The 18,507-nt window shown below is 38.8% G+C and overlaps 1 protein-coding gene across 1 annotated transcript in view; it reads left to right on the top strand.

Annotated features, from left to right (window-relative positions):
* The window catches only part of TNPO1 (transportin 1), a 53,893-nt gene that overhangs the window by 29,555 nt on the left and 5,831 nt on the right, over nt 1–18,507 (top strand). The window contains exons 13-24 of the mRNA XM_066614373.1: nt 4,720–4,945; nt 5,980–6,151; nt 8,861–8,947; nt 10,147–10,254; nt 11,038–11,196; nt 11,279–11,366; nt 12,881–12,979; nt 13,143–13,238; nt 16,060–16,135; nt 16,919–17,018; nt 17,507–17,581; nt 18,072–18,214. Coding sequence (XP_066470470.1) covers nt 4,720–4,945; nt 5,980–6,151; nt 8,861–8,947; nt 10,147–10,254; nt 11,038–11,196; nt 11,279–11,366; nt 12,881–12,979; nt 13,143–13,238; nt 16,060–16,135; nt 16,919–17,018; nt 17,507–17,581; nt 18,072–18,179 — 1,394 coding nt within the window. The 3' untranslated portion in view covers nt 18,180–18,214. The remainder of the gene's footprint in view (nt 1–4,719; nt 4,946–5,979; nt 6,152–8,860; nt 8,948–10,146; nt 10,255–11,037; nt 11,197–11,278; nt 11,367–12,880; nt 12,980–13,142; nt 13,239–16,059; nt 16,136–16,918; nt 17,019–17,506; nt 17,582–18,071; nt 18,215–18,507) is intronic.

Genomic DNA, 18,507 nt, shown 5'->3' with positions numbered 1-18,507 from the left:
TATCAGAACTTGTGCGAACAAGGCAAGTACTGCAGGTAGAGAGAGCTGTGAAATGGTGGCAGACTACAGCAGGATCGGTGAAATTTCTTAAAAAATAAATTTTCAATCTATGAACAGTTGCTGTTAAATTAGTGGGTGCAGGGCGCACTGATACAGCAGGCCACTATATAAGTCTGATTTTTGTTTTGCCATAGACACCAAGCAACTGGAATAAGGTGACCTACCATCTTCTTAAATGACACATACTTCTCCAGAGAGGCAAATTTAAAATGCTAATTGTTCTCCTGTGTGGGAACTGTGGACACATCACATTGTTTGAATCTCCTAAAATTCTCCTTCTACACTATCTTCAGGTCCATATTTTCCCAAAATGAATCTGTTTATAGATATTTTTTCTAATGCATATGGACTATATAGTGTTCCCCATAGATGGAACAACTGTACTTTAGGCACCTTGTATGTGAGTATAGGCCTTAAATTAATAAATAAGAACACTGTACAGAGAAAGAGAGAGAGTTCATGTGCTTTCCAAGTTCTGTGTAGAACCTTGATACTTGAAAGAGTTGGTTGTATTCAGGGCTGCATTGTCAGTTAGCTGGACATATTAACAATTTTATGAACCAATGAAACCTTTCCAGCACCAGCCAACGGTAAACAGCTTTAACACTTTTGCTGTGGATTAACCATATTAAATTTTAGGAAACTATACCTCATTCATCTTTCAGCAAAGTCAATGGTGTTGTCATTTTGGGTTGGTGGATTAGAATTCTACTTCCAAAGTAGAAATTGAATTGAACAAACAGAAATTCTCTGAAGCTTTCTAGAAGTGTCCGTTATACAAGGCATTGAGATAAATGGTTTGTTTCATTCTGTAGCCAACTGAGCCATGACTGATTTTTGGTTAGTATATATGTTTGTTCTACATGCATAACAGAATAGATTATTGTTGGTTGATTTCCATCTTGATCTGTAATCTTTATATTGTGACTCTGAATCTGCATTTTCTCCATTATCACATGAATCAATTATTTAGCAACCAGCTTATTACCATTGTGCCAAATTTGCAAGCTTAACTATTCATTTCACCTATTCTAATTTCATATTGCCAACTTATTTTCCACCCTTCCACAAGCTAGCACACTTTATGAATTTTTTTCCTGCTTAATGGTGAGCTGCCTTCAACTTCTTTTGAGTGAGTAGACATGACACATTGATCCACCTTTATAAAGAAAAAATCAAACATAATTAAAAGAAACAGAAAAAGCCTATCCAAAAATTTTTAGACAGTATTCCAAATATGAAGTTCATAATATTACAAAAGAGTACATATGTATGTCCTTTCCACAAAATATTTAATTTGTCCATTTTGGTAAACTCTCTGAAAATTACTGTTCAATTACATACTGTGCACCAGTGCCAGGGTAGCTCATTTAACTAAATCCATAAGCATGAATTGATTCCAATAAAGTCCAAATTTAACAGTCTGATTTCAGACTGTAACTCTTTTTTATTGTTCATTAAAATAGTATTTCACAAAACTGAGCCAAAGTTCTGTTGAAGGCAACAGTTGGTGTTTTCAATACATAGTAGTCATGGTTGTTTCTGCTATAAACATGGTATATATATACCATCACCATTATTCTTTTCCAACATAATCATGCAAAATAGTTTTGGGTGAACAGTACAGTATGTAATTGTAAACATAGATTATAACTATTTTATTTGTTCATGTAACCTTATTTTTAAAAACTCCTGTAGTCCCTCTAAGAATCATACTATTCTTGCCCTTAATCATAATAATAGAAATGGGTTCCCTAGGATTATTTTGCATTCCAGTGCTTCCTGAAATCTTCCCGATTCAAAAATATGTATTGCTTCTCACTGGATTATATTTAGTTTTTAAACATTCGGTTAATTTATGCATCTTATATCTGCTACTTACCTGATATTGTTGCACTATGTTATCCGATTGGAGGTTTCTTATATGATTGAATGGTCAGAGGTTTTAGGGGTTAACTTTACCTTGCCATACTGGAATACTGTTTGGTGTATCCAAACACGTAATCTCTTCTGCTTTAAAAGAAAACAGGTATAAGGTAATGACTTTCTGGTATGTCACCCCTAAGTCTTTTTAAAATTTATTGAGACTATAGTACATAAGAACATAAGAATAGCCCCACTGGATCAGGCCATAGGCCCATCTAGTCCAGCTTCCTGTATCTCACAGCGGCCCACCAAATGCCCCAGGGAGCACACCAGATAACAAGAGACCTCATCCTGGTGTTCTCCCCTACATCTGGCATTCTGACTTAACCCATTCCTAAAATCAGGAGGTTGCGCATACACATCATGGCTTGTACCCCATAATGGATTTTTCCTCCAGAAACTCGTCCAATCCCCTTTTAAAGGCGTCTAGGCTAGACGCCAGCACCACATCCTGTGGCAAGGAGTTTCACAGACCGACCACACGCTGCGTAAAGAAATATTTTCTTTTGTCTGTCCTAACCCGCCCAACATTCAATTTTAGTGGATGTCCCCTGGTTCTGGTATTATGTGAGAGTGTAAAGAGCATCTCCCTATCCACTCTGTCCATCCCCTGCATAATTTTGTATGTCTCAATCATGTCCCCCCTCAAGCGTCTCTTTTCTAGGCTGAAGAGGCCCAAACGCCGTAGCCTTTCCTCATAAGGAAGGTGCCCCAGCCCCATAATCATCTTAGTCGCTCTCTTTTGCACCTTTTCCATTTCCACTATGTCTTTTTTGAGATGCGGCGACCAGAACTGGACACAATACTCCAGGTGTGGCCTTACCATAGATTTGTACAACGGCATTATAATACTAACCGTTTTGTTCTCAATACCCTTCCTAATGATCCCAAGCATAGAATTGGCCTTCTTCACTGCCGCCGCACATTGGGTCGACACTTTCATCGACCTGTCCACCACCACCCCAAGATCTCTCTCCTGATCTGTCACAGACAGCTCAGAACCCATCAGCCTATATCTAAAGTTTTGATTTTTTGCCCCAATGTGCATGACTTTACACTTACTGACATTGAAACGCATCTGCCATTTTGCTGCCCATTCTGCCAGTCTGGAGAGATCCTTCTGGAGCTCCTCACAATCACTTCTGGTCTTTACCACTCGGAAAAGTTTGGTGTCATCTGCAAACTTAGCCACTTCACTGCTCAACCCTGTCTCCAGGTCATTTATGAAGAGGTTGAAAAGCACCGGTCCCAGGACAGATCCTTGGGGCACACCGCTTTTCACCTCTCTCCATTGTGAAAATTGCCCATTGACACCCACTCTCTGCTTCCTGGCCTCCAACCAGTTCTCAATCCACGAGAGGACCTGTCCTCTAATTCCCTGACTGTGGAGTTTTTTCAGTAGCCTTTGGTGAGGGACCGTGTCAAACGCTTTCTGAAAGTCCAGATATATAATGTCCACGGGTTCTCCCGCATCCACATGCCTGTTGACCTTTTCAAAGAATTCTATAAGGTTCGTGAGGCAAGACTTACCCTTACAGAAGCCATGCTGACTCTCCCTCAGCAAGGCCTGTTCGTCTATGTGTTTTGAGATCCTATCTTTGATGAGGCATTCCACCATCTTACCCGGTATGGATGTTAGGCTGACCGGCCTATAGTTTCCCGGGTCCCCCCTCTTTCCCTTTTTAAAAATAGGCGTGACATTTGCTATCCTCCAATCTACTGGCACCGTGGCCGTTTTGAGGGACAAGTTGCATACCTTAGTCAAGAGATCTGCAACTTCATTCTTCAATTCCTTAATAACCCTTGGGTGGATGCCATCAGGGCCCGGTGACTTATTGATCTTTAATTTATCAATGAGGTCTGAAACATCTTCTCTTTTAACCTCTATCTGACTTAACTCCTCGGTTAGGAGGGGCCGTTCGGGCAGCTGTATCTGCCCAAGGTCTTCTGCCGTGAAGACAGATGCAAAGAACTCATTTAATTTCTCTGCCATCTCTAAGTCTCCTTTTATCTCCCCTTTCCCTCCCTCACCATCCAGAGGGCCAACCGCTTCTCTGGCGGGTTTCCTGCTTCTAACATATTTGAAGAAGCTTTTATTATTCCTCTTAATGTTGCTGGCCATGCGTTCCTCATAGTCGCGCTTGGCCTCCCCTATCACCTTCTTACATTTCTTTTGCCACAGTTTATGTTCCTTTTTATTCTCTTCATTAGGGCAAGTGTCTGTTGAATGTGTGGCCAAATGGAAACAATTTTTTTCTATTGTTGGTGGTCCTGCAACACATTAGAAAGCAGATAGCAGTATTGGAAACATATTGAATATATAAATTTAGTCTCGCTTGTTCTTACACAAGTTTGGGGTAGAGTCCCTAGTCTGAAGGAGCCGTTGTTGTGAATGTTTATATACAGCTTTTCAACAATAAAAATTCACAAAGTGGTTTACAGATAAAAATAAAATAACTAAATGACCCCCTGTCACAGAAGGACTTATAATCTTTAAAAAATGTAGAACGCCACCAACAAACTACCACTAGAAGAGAAGAGGACAGAGGGAAGAGAACAGTTATTCTCTCCTGCTAAATATAATATAAGAGGAGCACCATTGAAAAAAGTGCTTCTTCACCTGGTTAGCAAGGTATCAGCTCATTTCCTGGATATTTTTTTTTTAGTGCTCCTTATATGTAAGTGGAGGAGTGGTTCAACTAAACATTCCTAATTTCTATCCTGTTTTTACAGGCTGCATGCAGGGTATGATTCCATATCTTCCCGAGCTAATCCCTCACCTTATTCAGTGCCTCTCTGATAAAAAGGCTCTTGTGCGCTCCATTACTTGCTGGACTCTTAGCCGCTATGCACATTGGGTAGTCAGTCAACCCCCAGACACGTACTTGAAGCCATTAATGACTGAGTTGCTGAAGCGTATCCTTGATAGCAACAAGAGAGTACAAGAAGCTGCCTGCAGGTAGGTCAGAGCTATAAAAATATTGCATGTGGTTCTCAAAGCACATGATAATTCCTAACATTTTTTCATTATGGGTAAAAGCTCCTGCTTGCCAATACTGAATCTTTGATCTAGATTGGGGGTGATGTAGATTATAGATGTACTGGTAGAGATCTGGGTGATCTCTACCAGTACATCTGGGTTATTTGCAGTACATTGGCAAGGACTTGTGGTTCCAATAATTTAACAGTGGCATATAATTGCAAATAAAGCAAAATTTTCTGGCATTGTTGGCCTTGTTGCTTCTCTCTTTGACTCTTTTTTCTCTTCTGTAAATTATGAGCAATTATTGGTTCCTTTGACCAGGTCTTTGTATAGCTTTGGTTACCTGTATTAGAGTTTTCTGTTGGAATTTCTGATCAGATAGACATTTCTCATTCTATATGCACATTAGTCCACATATAGACTTATGCACATTATAAGGTGACTCTGCCCCCCAAGCCACCATTATGAGTCTGATTCTTCCCTAGTAATTTAACATGTGTTTTTTCTGTGGCACTTAGAACATAAATGGTAAGGAAACACAAGGCCTGTTCTAAGCAGTATATAGAGAAGAACTCATCAGTACAGGTGTGTCGCAGTATCCATTGGAGTGGGTCTGATCCACAGACCCCCCTGCTGATACGGAAACCATGGATATGAGGGACCATTGATTTTAATATGTATTAATACTGTAGTGCCACCCCCCATGCCCATTAATGTTTTTCAAAGGCTTACTAGGAAATGCATCTTGTTTATAGAGACCTGTTTAAAGCATTCCAGCTTAAAGTGCAAGGTGAACAGGCTGCCAGCAGCCTGAATGCCTGATGAAACTAGACCTAGTGCTAAATAGGAAGCAGTTAACTTCCACTTCCTGTTTAATGTTAGTTCTAGTTTCACCAGGCATTCCTACATACAAATCTGACATTTTAAAATAAAAATGGCTTGCTAGTTTGTCTACCAAAAAGTAGTATCCTCTTTCATTCTGCAGACTAAAGTTTTGTTTTTCTTCTTAGTGCCTTTGCTACTCTAGAAGAGGAGGCTTGTACAGAACTTGTTCCTTATCTTGCTTATATACTTGATACTCTGGTCTTCGCATTTAGTAAATACCAGCATAAGAATCTGCTCATTCTTTATGATGCCATAGGAACTTTAGCAGATTCTGTAGGCCATCATCTAAATAAACCAGTAAGTATTGCTTATACTTTCAATTAATTAAAACTCCTTATTTCTTCTCTAGATATATGTTTTAGAAGTCCCTATGTCAGTATATTGTGAAAGACAGCTGCATTTCAACATAGTGTTAAGTTTATAATCCCAAACTATGAAGAGTTTATCCAATCGTCTTTGAAAATTTTCTCAACAAGTCTTCCACTGGTCTGAATTTTGCTTGCTTTATGTTCATCTGTGGACTTATTTTTTGAAGGATTATTATGACAATGTGATCATCACCATTTGAAATACATAACTGTGTACTTGAAACACATTCTTTAGTGTGTAGCTATTTTTTCCTAGGTTCTTGTGTGCTTCATTTTATTTCACTTGGAAGGATTACTAATGCATAAGGTAGACAAATCTTATCCCCCTTTACAGAGGTGAGAAATGCTGGCTTGCCTTGTACAAACTACTAAGGTGCTCACTGCTGAAATGAATTCTGAAATTAAGCTTCTGACTCATGCTGTAAACAATCTACTCTTCACCAGCTCTTTCTAGACTGCGGCAGCACAGAGTTGAGAAGTCCCATTGTAGGACGAAAGTCTGCTTTCCCTGAGGGTACCTCCGGCAGCCTTGGCGGTTCTGCTGGATGCAGAGGTGGCCTTTTTGGTGTCATTGCACGCAGCAGAGCTGCCACCTTTAGGACTGGGCTGTTATCCAGCAATTCTGTTTTAGGTAGCCAGTCCCTTTGTGGGAACTTGAGTAGCACTTCAGATCCCATGTCTGTACAAGACAGTGAAGTTACTGTTTTACACAACAGGCTTTTTTTCTTTTGAAGTCTTACAAAAAAGACATGATGCTAGTCATGGAAAGCTATACATGCTAGTTACCTCAGACTTGAGTTGAACATGTAGTGCAGATAAATCAATGAATATAATCTGTCTTGGTAATCCTTTAAGTCAGTGGTATTCAGACTGGGGCGTCAAACTCTCCCAGAGAGTTTGAGAACCACTGCTTTAAGTGATAAATATAATAAATATGTGGAAGCTTGCAGATCTCATTTGTTGTATTGGGACATGTGTAGAGCCTTAGTATTCTTGTGCTGTCTTTTCTCCATCTCGTATTTGTATGAGAAGTACCATGATCGCAATATAATTTATGCTATGCATAAGTCTGTTCAAGCTTTTAAATAGATAAGATTATAATTGAAAAGATCTGATAAAGGTAAAGAAGCATTTCATTGATTTTTGACTTTTAAATAGGAATGATTTCCTCTGTTAAACTCCTGCAGATAGTAAGACACACTTAACTAAACTTAGCTATGTAGCTGTCCTAGTTGCAAAATAGCTTTGGGAGCCTAGGAATTGTTAGGGGAGAGATGACAGAGTATCTTATCTCTATGAAGTGCCTGTCCATCCCAAAGCTCCCTCCCCAATAGCTTTGTACACCCTAAACAAAAGAATGAGGATGATTGTTCTTTACAATCAGCTGCAGATCATCAGATGGACAAATTTATGTGTGATGAAGATTTTAACCACCACCTTACAAGGATCAAACCAGGTCATCTGACTCTCCTTGAAGGATTTTGGTTAATAGTTCTTAATCTAAGTTTTAAACGCCTGGTGGGCTTAGTCTCTTTTGAGATACTAATTCTGAAATGTTGCTAATGACAATCTGCGAAAGAGGAGAAATGCAGTTGTGCTACATAAGCTAATGGGAGAGTATTTGTTTCAAGCTGTGGAAAGGAGATACTGTTCAGCACTTATTCATATAGTAATCTTAAATGCATCTAAAAACTGTAACTGTTAATGAATAAACTATTTATAGGCTACAGTGACTTGTAAAATATTTTTGCTGAGGGTGTTTTAGGAATCTTATCAGTCGAGTGGTCTGACTTACTGACTTCATCATGAAGTTACGAGTAGATTTCTCTATTCATGGTCCTGTCCCTTTTAGTTTTAGACCTTCCGTACCCTGGGTTTAAACCAGATTCCTCTTTCTGTTTCTCAGTACAGGTTGAGACTAATTATTCGCGTGGGTTCTGTTCCAAGCACTTATGTGGATTAAAAAAATGCACTATAGCAAATCAATTTAAAAAACAAAGTTTCTTTGCTCCAGTGATTGAAAAACAGCCTTGCTGACCTTTTGACTCTAAGATAAGAGTCATTAAGAAGGCAATCCATCAGCACTTCACTCAGCCCCTCCCTTTACCAATGCAAAATGATCACCTTTCTTTCAAGTGCTGGGGGAAGGGAGGGGTCTGCAGGAGAGAGAAGGATTGATGGTTAGCCTGCTGCCCTCTTTCTTTCTCTCATAAAGGAGGCTGTTGTTAAAGGACTGTCCAGTTTTTAAAACTGACTTTAAAGGGATGCATTTTTCCCCTTCTCCAGGGATCAACACATTCTTTCTCATTTGCAGGGGCCATTCATGTTGAGTCAAATTGGTGTATAAAAAATCCGTGTATAAATAGGCTGGACCTGTATACTTGTACATGTACTGAGAAATGCATAGAGTGGAACACAGAGGAACTTGTTTAGTGTGAAGGCTTAGTTAGAACCCCATTTAATTAGAAATGCATTTCTTGGGGAGTCTTCATTACCCTTCTCAGACAGGGTAAACCCTTTTGGAGTCTTGCCCTTTGTTTTCAAAAATATATAAACATTACATAAGGTTCTAGATTTCGTTTCTACTTCAGTGCAATTTGCAGTGCTTAATTACATAACTTTCCTTCACTATGTATAGGAATACATTCAGATGCTTATGCCTCCACTAATCCAGAAATGGAACATGTTGAAGGATGAAGATAAAGATCTTTTTCCTTTATTAGAGGTAAATGATGCTATTTTATAGTTAAATGTTGTACCCCCCCCCATGCATGAACTGCTTCATTGTTCTTGTAGTGGCACTGTAAGGAACACTTTCAGCACAATCTTGTTCATGTTTACTCAGAAATAAGCCCCATTGTGTTAAGTTAGACTTACTCCAAGAAAGTATGCTTAGGAGTGTAGCCTCAGATGGAGAAGTTCTTTATATGCTTGCTTGGGAGAAAGCTCCACTGGATTTATTGGAAATTACTTCTACATGGGACTAGACTGGAAACTGTAACAACCAATGAAGCTAATGGCTGTGGGGTTTTCTTCTGGGTCTTACCTGACCAAATCCAGATCTTAGGCCGTATGACCACACCCTTGTGAAGCATCTACTTCTTTGTATTTTAAAGGTTGGCTTTTTTAATTTGAAAGCTGGGTAACAGATGTACTTTGTGGTAAAATTTGTCACTCTGCAAATGCCACACTTGCTAACGCTACTGGGGTGGCTTTGGTGGTGGTGGTAACCGTGTGATCTAGAGATTTTTTCAGATTGATGGCAGCAATTTGTTGCCCCTAGTCTTTAAAGGAATTTCTTCCTTGTTGCTAACTTTTCCATGAAATAATAATAACTGGGTATTTATATACTGCCTTTCTGGTCATCGGATTACTCCTCTGACTTTATTCAAGGCGATTTACTCAAGGCAGGCTGTTTCTAAATCCCCAAGGGGATTTTTACAATCATAGAAAGGTTCTGTCTTGCACGAACCACACAACATTTCAGATGGATCTTTCTGGTTTGGTATCACTTCTGGCCTCCAGTTGCCTTCCACACAGGCTGACAAGCAGCTCCTTCATCTCTTACATGAAGGGCAGCCAAGACCCTTCTTTGCTCACACCAAAGAGCAGGTGGAATAATTCAGCTCAGCTTGTCAGCTGCTTCAAGGTCTCGCCATACGGAGCTGCCAGTGGCCTCGAACTGGCGACATTCCGATGTTATCTTCTGGCTAACGAAGGCGCTACCCTCTAGACCAAACCTCCTGCCCTCAGAAATTATTGTACTAAAGACTGCATAATGTCAAAATGAATATCTTACTCTGGAGCCCAGGTTTCATAGTAGGGGGTGTGTTTGAAACAGCATTCAGGCCCTGCCTTCTCATTATTATCAATAAGGAAAAGTGTAACTTTCACTCTTGCCTGTGTTTGTGTTCTGCATTTCAGTGCCTATCTTCGGTTGCCACTGCTTTGCAATCTGGCTTCCTTCCATACTGTGAACCTGTGTACCAGCGATGTGTAAACCTGGTACAGAAGACTCTTGCACAAGCCATGGTATAATTTTGTTTTTAGTTGTTATAGCAGGAGGGCCACATCATCACTTTGACAGTGTGTTAGGGGCTGAGAAAGAAATAATTAATTTACTATTTAAAATTTGAATAAGTTTACATAAATGAATATATTAGAGATGGAATTTATATGAATGAATGAAGGTCTTGGAATAGCTAAAAGCCTATAAAAGGCCTTGCACAAAGCAAGGCCAGCCTTTCCTTAGCTACCACTGCTGAATCACAGACATGAAACAGCAAGTAGTGGAGGGATCCCTCGTCCCACAGTTCAAATGAGAGGTTGAACAGTTGTGCTTATGCTGAGAGCTGTTGCGTCAGGCCAGCATGGGCTCCAGCAAGTCTCCAGAGGGCCAGAGGCTCATTGGAGACTGGGGGCTCCCCGAGGACCTGGGAGCCTCCGAGGGCCGCAAGTGGCCCCTAGTCTGGGATTTGGGTACCCCTGTCTTACAGCATGAGGAAACACAGCTTACAAAACACTGTACGTGTAAAACAGTGGCATCCCAACTAGCACTTGTGCTGTCAAGTGCTCCCTTGGTGAACAACAGGAGTGTTCCACTTGTGCAAGAACCCCTTGTGTTAGTGGAATACTCCTTCCATTCGTGAAGGCAGCTAGCATTTGTGGAGGAAGATCTGATGTCAGAAGTGCTGTTTGGGATGTCTGCCAAAGAGACATGCAGTATCGCTTGACCAAAGCTGTTGGCTTTCAAGAAAAAGGCAAAAAGTATGAACTATATGTTGCATGATTCTTAATCATTGTCTTTATTTACAGCTACACAATGCTCAGCCAGACCAGTATGAGGCTCCAGATAAAGACTTCATGATTGTGGCTCTTGATTTGCTTAGCGGTTTAGCTGAAGGACTTGGAGGAAACATTGAGCAGTTAGTGGCTCGGAGCAATATCCTGACACTAATGTACCAGTGTATGCAGGTGAGACAGATTACTCTTGCCCACGCACTCCATTAATTTTTCTGAAAGAGAACAAACATTGGCTTCAATCTTTTTCTTCTAGGATAAAATGCCTGAGGTACGGCAGAGTTCTTTTGCCTTGCTAGGTGATCTGACAAAGGCATGTTTTCAACATGTGAAGCCTTGCATTGGTATGTTATTGCTGTAGTTCTTAACACTTATGGAATAGATTATCATTTGAGTTTTATGACATTGTGCTCTGTAAATGAGGATATGTTCGATTTCCATGTGCAAATTTTAAGGACTTTTAGGGTAGTTTTGAGAACTTGTAGGCATAACAGTGAATACAATAATTCTGTCTCCTGAGAGGAATGGTGTAGGGCAGAGGTATTTAAACTGGGGCATCACAAAGCCCCACCCTGAAAAGAAAAAGAAAAAGAAAGGCAGCAGCATGATTCCCAGGATTGTGCTGCTGCCATGGCTGATCAGGGGTGATTTTCCTTGAGCCAGCTCCTGCCTCCTGGGGGTGTGGGAAGCCCTGCAGAAGCCTTTGCAGCCCCCCCCAAGCCTCTAAAACAGTAAAAAGAAAAAAAAAGTAGAACCCACTTCCTGTTTTCTGATTGTGAACAGGAAGTGGATTCTGATTGTGTTTGCTTTTTACTGTTTTTGGGGCTTCATGTGTGGCTCCCCACACCCCCAGGAGGCAAAGACTGACTTAGGTAAGTGAAAATCACCCCAATCAACCACGGCAGGATCCTGGGGATCCTGCTGCTTCCTCACCCCCCCAGTGTGCTTACCTCACTTCTGATACTCCCAAGGAGTTTGAGAATCAAGGGGGCAGCAACACTTTACCAGGCTTTTCTATGGCAGTGTGTACTTGATACTCCTGTATCAGCGAGAATGTCATCTGAATGTTTGAATTATATGAAGAAATATTCACTGTTGGTTATTGCCTACCATTAGATTTCTCTTAAGGTCAGGCATACTTATTGTTACCTGGATCTATGGTAATTTGGTTATCTAAAATCTTCTGTTTTCCTATGAAAAGTTGATATTTGATTGTATTTTGACTAAACACTGTTCTGCCTGAGATGGGAGAGGCCTGGGCAGCCATGCACATACCCTATTTTCCCAGGAAAAGAACATGATCTACAATACTGGTATAATGGATCTTTCTGAACACACTGCCCCCTCTCCATTCTCAACACAGTTACAGATAGATAGTGTTTTTAGGGAGGTTCCAGTTGTAATATAGGTGAGCCTGGTATGGTGGTGATTTTATGCTAGTTTTTTAAGAGAAATGCTAGTTTTTTAAGAGAAGAGTGAAAAGTGTACATCACTCTAAATTGCCATTACTGAGTGTAGCTCAGTGCCTCATCCCTTCAGGAAAAATCTTTTCCATGGACATGTAAACAAAGTATAATTTATAGTTCCCCCTCCTGCAACCAATGGAGAAACTCTCTTGGTTTTTAATTGAATCAAATGGTATGGTATCAGGCTGGTCAAAAAACTATTTATGCCAAAATTGATTTCCCACTTTTGATCTCATGTTACTGGGTAGGGTATTAAATAGATGTTGGAGCATAAAAAGGCAGTTGTTCTTCTGGAAGCTTGTCAATTTAGAATTATATTAAATGTGAACATGTCTGTGAAGCTCTAGCAATAAGAAAATTTAAACAGTATGGTCTATTTGTGTTCTTTTCAGCTGATTTCATGCCAATTTTGGGAACCAACCTGAATCCAGAATTCATTTCTGTGTGTAACAATGCTACGTGGGCAATTGGAGAAATTTCTATTCAAATGGGTAAGATTGCTCTTTTAAGTAAAACTTTAGGGCTTTGCATTGTGTAAATTTATTTTCATTGTTGTTGCCAGTTGTAAATTCTGAACTTTAGATTGTGCTCAGGTGGCCATTGTGAAAGCTTGTATTCCATTTTTTAAAATGAGTTTGTGTTTTGTCTTTCTAGGTATAGAGATGCAGCCTTATATTCCTATGGTCTTGCACCAGCTTGTAGAAATCATTAACAGACCCAACACACCAAAGACTTTGTTAGAAAATACAGGTACCCTACAACTGAACTGCTTGCAGTGAATGAAGTTATGCAGATGTCTGTCTACACATGAGAGTACTCAGAGCTTTAGGGAAAGTGCATCAGAGTTAGTGTTAAAGCAAAGGCAACTCTTTTGGGTGTTTTTTTATAAGCATCTGTCTTGTTCGTTGCAGTTCATTACATTTCTGTTTTTTTTAAAAAAAAGCATTAATTAAAAGCTGCATAGGAACTGGAGGCTCTTAAATTAATCTACTAAAACCTAGTTGCACACACATTTAAATAACATAGAACTTGAAGATCTTTTGTAATGCAGCCCAGTTAAATGTGTTCTATACCCATGGCTATCTTTGAAAAGTCTCATAACTGGCACCAGAGTGAAATAAATAAATAAATAACTTTTTATAAATCCTGACTGGATGAACACTATCCTATATCTCGCTAACTTAATTAAGGTTGCAATCCTGTCCAAACTTTCCTGGGAGTTAGATCCATTAAACACAATGGAACTTACTTCTGAGGACATGCATAGGATTGTGCTGTAAGCTGCAATTCTGTAGTACTTACCTAGGAGTACTTACTTCTGAGGAGACATGCATAGGATTGCACTGTTAGTGCATTAAATGTATCTTGCTCTTAAAAAGGAGGCCTGTTAATAATTTCATATTGGTTGTGGGTTCAAGGAGTCTTTAAAATTGAATTTTAGGCTTGTCCTTCATTTGTAGAAAGCATGCCCTGGTTTGTGTGTTCTTTAAAATAAAAAAATAAAAACCTTCCATGTTCTGGAAAACACTAATAGTTTTTGTTTTTAAAGACAGCTTGTGCTTGCACTGTAATTTGATATCAGTGGCAACAGGTCCATAGATTTATAGTCTTATTCCATAGTGAAAATGAGTCATTACTTGAATTTCACTCCAGACATTAATAGTTACATCATTTACTTACTGGGGGCAAAATTATATTCTATGCATGTTTGTTATCTAGTGGAAAATACAATGACCATAGCTCTATGTTTTACTTTTATATGGAAGGTGAACTTTAAATAAAACAGCATAGTAGTTTAATTCATTATTGGTTTGCACTCTTCAGTGAGTTTGTGTGGTGTGTAGCAAAGTTACTGCAAAGTAACCTCCTGAACAATAATAGGATATCAGACTTGGATCTGTCCTTTTTCAGTTATTGGTGCATTTTGTGTAGTGCTTTCTTTTTATACAGTGTAGAAATTAAGATAGAACAGATCTTTCATTATTACTTTAAAATAATGTAAACAAGTACCTGAGAGGTTGATACTACAAATAAATGTTGAATGTGTTGTACTTCAGGTTTGTTGTGGGATATTGCAGGATATTATAATACTTGAAATCTTATTACAGTATTCAATAGATCTAGCAATTCTATCACTTTTTAATTTTATGGTTCTGTTTGCAATTGGCTTCTCATGAATGATTGGTTGGGGAAAAAATATATAGTAAGAATACCTGATAAAGCAGGCAGCATTGTTCAAACTCTTGAGTCCAGACTCTGTTGTTCATTATCATATAATCTTCGTAAACTGTATTCTAGTAATTGCAATGGAATTTATCAAATTTGACTTTTGGACAGGGGAAAAAAATTAAAGCATCTTGCAACCTTGTATTGTATAGAAATCAAACTTTGATATTACACAATGCACAATAAGTAATTTTTTTATATCATGGCATTGTGTAATTTGTTCACAGCACAGTCCTGTGCATACCTACTTAATCGAGTAAGCTCTATTAAATTCAGTGGGGCTTACTCCCAGGGAAGTTTAAGATTGCAACCTGAAACTCATGGGTTACATCTTTAAAAAGTTACATCTTGCAATGTTGGTATATCCCACACCAAATCTTTTCAGTGAAAAGAGCATCATCTGCTTTATTGCATGTGTTCATGAGATTTGTTCACAAATGCCTGTTCTGGAGTGTTGCATAATGTCTTAAGCATAGGCTTCTCTGCTTCATATAAATCTGCTGGATTTTAGTATTCATGTAGTTTGCTTCAAATAATCCTTAAACATATCCCACTCTGTCCCTTTTCTGAAGAATTATTCTGTGAGTTGAGAGAACATCAAGAAAACACACATGTAATTACTGGCTAAGCAGCCGTTACCCTAAAGACACATGCCCATTACCCTCTATGTGACTATAAAATTAATATTTCTCCTTCTTGTTTATGCCAGATCTGACTTCTGTCAGAAATATTAATATTGGCAATTGATGTGCCTTATTATGAAAGTCTATAAGACTAGACTAAGTTTAGCTTTAAAAACTTAGAAGGAAATTATTTGCTAGGAATTATGAAATTAGATTTTAATAGTTTCTTGTTCTCAATAAAATCCTGTATCAACATTTACATTTGTAATATTTAACTTTTGAAATCAAAATTACCCTTAAACTACCCTTAAAATGTAGTTACTCATCTTCATAAAACTTGAGAAGCTTACTACCCAGTAATCGAGGACTTCTGAAATGCCTTTGAATTGATACTTAGTAATAGATTGAACAGTATTTAAAGTATTGTATTGCTGTAATATTTTGATTTAAGATCTTGATCTTGGTGTTCTCTCATTCACTTAATTCCTTTTTTCCTTTACCCCTCCCTCTCCAAATAGTATGGCACATGTTGCTGCCCCTTCTTTTGAGGGGTGGTAATGAACAGCACTGGTGAAATCTTATGTTTATTATCATACACAGGTTCTGTTGGTTTCTGTTTCTGAGTTATTTGTTGTTTTTTCTTTATTTTTCTCCTTCCCCCCTCATTTGCTCATGTCTTGGTTGGCGTTTGGTGGTGTATAACCGTGATTGCGTTACCTTAGCAATAACAATTGGTCGTCTTGGTTACGTTTGTCCTCAAGAGGTGGCCCCCATGCTACAGCAGTTTATAAGACCCTGGTGTGTATTATTCAATCTTTTTTTTATTCATTTTTCTTCACTTTCTTCTTTATTTCCTCTCTCTATCTCACTTCTAGATATACTTTTCAGTTGGTTACAAAATCACTATTCTTAATCATTGCCAACCATGTGACTAATCTTGTCCTATCAGGTTTGTGAGTTCTTAGCAGTACCGTCATGTATATATTTCATGTTGTGGCTAACAACTAATGGATGCATGGGATAAGATTGTCACATGCTTGCTGTGTTAAAGCTTGAATATTGAAAGCATTTTAAAATCCACCAGAATGTTATTGTGCATGCAAATAGTGAAAAAGTTAAACACCGCATTACATTATTTCAAATTCATTTGGCAATTTGACTTGGTGTCTGGAATATATGTTTATAGACTTGTAATGTATCAAATAGCTTGCTTGCTGCTGTAAAAAGTGAGAGATGTTCTCTTAATGGTATTTGATATTCTGGCAGTATATACTGCTTTTAGCAATTGACACGCCTAAATGTATTTATCATTGTATTTAATGGAATACTGGTCACCTACAATATCTGTTAATGTTAAAGTAGTTGCACATTACAGGAAAAAATTAGCTGACCTGACATCTACAAAAAGAATAGCTTTAAATCCAGGTAAAAGTAAATATGGGGTACACAGGGAATGTAAAGAACCTTCCATGTGTGTGTTACATAGTATTTGAGTTGTTTGCTGTGACATCTATTCCATCAAATACTATAGCGACTTAATTCAGCTCTGCTTCAAATTTAATATTGACTCTGTTTTCTTAGGTGCACCTCTCTCCGAAACATAAGGGACAATGAAGAAAAAGATTCAGCATTCCGAGGGATTTGTACCATGATCACTGTCAATCCTAGTGGAGTAGTTCAAGTAAGTTTTGATTTGATCTTGATAAGCATATCCTAAATAAGGGCTCTAAATCTTGACCCACCTGCCAAATCTGAGGTTTAGAAAAGCCACTTCGCTGCTCAACCCTGTCTCCAGACCATTTATGGCACACAGTGTGCCACAGCACAGTGGTTGAAAATGGCTGCTAGAGTGTCATTTTAAAAAGTGGGTCCAGTGCTAAAAGGTTTGGGAAATATTGCTCTCAAAGGTCAAATCATGGTACCGGTTCTTACCTGTGATCAACATAATCATGATTTCCAAGTGCATTTGAACCCAGCTACTGTAGTGACATTCTATATTGCAGTTATGCCTTTAAGACAATGAATGATTGCAATTCTTATTACTGAAGTGTTTAAAAGCAAAACTATGAAATATTGGTGTAACATTTGCTTATTTTGTCTTTCCTGTGCAAAGCTGGTTGAGTTATATAGTGGCTGATACTAATTTGTGAATTTTATGAACTTTTCCAGGACTTTATATTTTTTTGTGATGCTGTAGCATCATGGATTAGCCCAAAAGATGATCTCAGAGACATGTTCTGTAAGGTAATGAATGATTTTGCATCTTGTTTGAAAGTGGTGGGTGGTTAGTTACACTAATCAGATATTCCAGACTGTTGGAATAAATTTGCTATTCTTTTGAACTTTTTATAAACTAGGTATATTTGAGTCAAGCTGCAAATTAATAGTTCTAGTATATAACTGCTTTACGTGCCTAATATAGACATTCCCCCGTATCTTCAGGGAATCAGTTCCACAGACCCTCCACAGATACAGAACCTGTGGATACAGGTGACACCTGTTTCAGTTGTGCCACCCCCCCCCCCCGTGCTTAACATTGTTTATAAACTTACTGTGGTGCCAAGTGTATCTTGCTTTAACTGATCACTGTAAGCATGTAAGCTTACATGCTGAAATGATGAAATTGGCAACCTATTTCATTACGCTGTATACGTTTGGATACTGTGTGTATGCAGTATACTGTTAGGTTTCATCATTTCCTAGATGAAGAAATTAAACTTTTGCTCTTCTTCAGATCCTTCATGGATTTAAAAATCAAGTTGGAGATGAAAATTGGAGGCGCTTCTCTGACCAGTTTCCTGTTCCCTTAAAAGAGCGCCTTGCAGCTTACTATGGAGTCTAACCTCATGTATTCAAGCTGCAGTACCACAATTAGAGGTAAATAATATTAACTGTCAGTCTTCCTACACTTTTCTGTAGTTATTCATAATATATATCCTCCTCCCCAGAGCAGTGGTTGGCAACCAACAACCCATGGGCCAGATCTGGCCTGCCACCCAAAGTCATCCAGTCAGTGCTGAGCTCAGCTTGGCAAGGCAAAGCTTTCCCGTTCAGTTTGCCACTGTATACCACTGTACACCAGACAGGGAATGGCAGAGCGGCACTGGGTAGGTGGCTCTGCTGTTCCCTGCCCACCATGTGGCAAATTGGGCAGGAGGCTTTACCTTCAA

This window comes from Tiliqua scincoides, chromosome 2 (genome assembly GCF_035046505.1).
Source record: "Tiliqua scincoides isolate rTilSci1 chromosome 2, rTilSci1.hap2, whole genome shotgun sequence".
In the NCBI taxonomy this organism is placed as follows: Eukaryota; Metazoa; Chordata; class Lepidosauria; order Squamata; family Scincidae; genus Tiliqua; species Tiliqua scincoides.
Note: the sequence above shows the minus strand (reverse complement) of the source record. Positions and strands in the feature narration are given on the sequence as shown.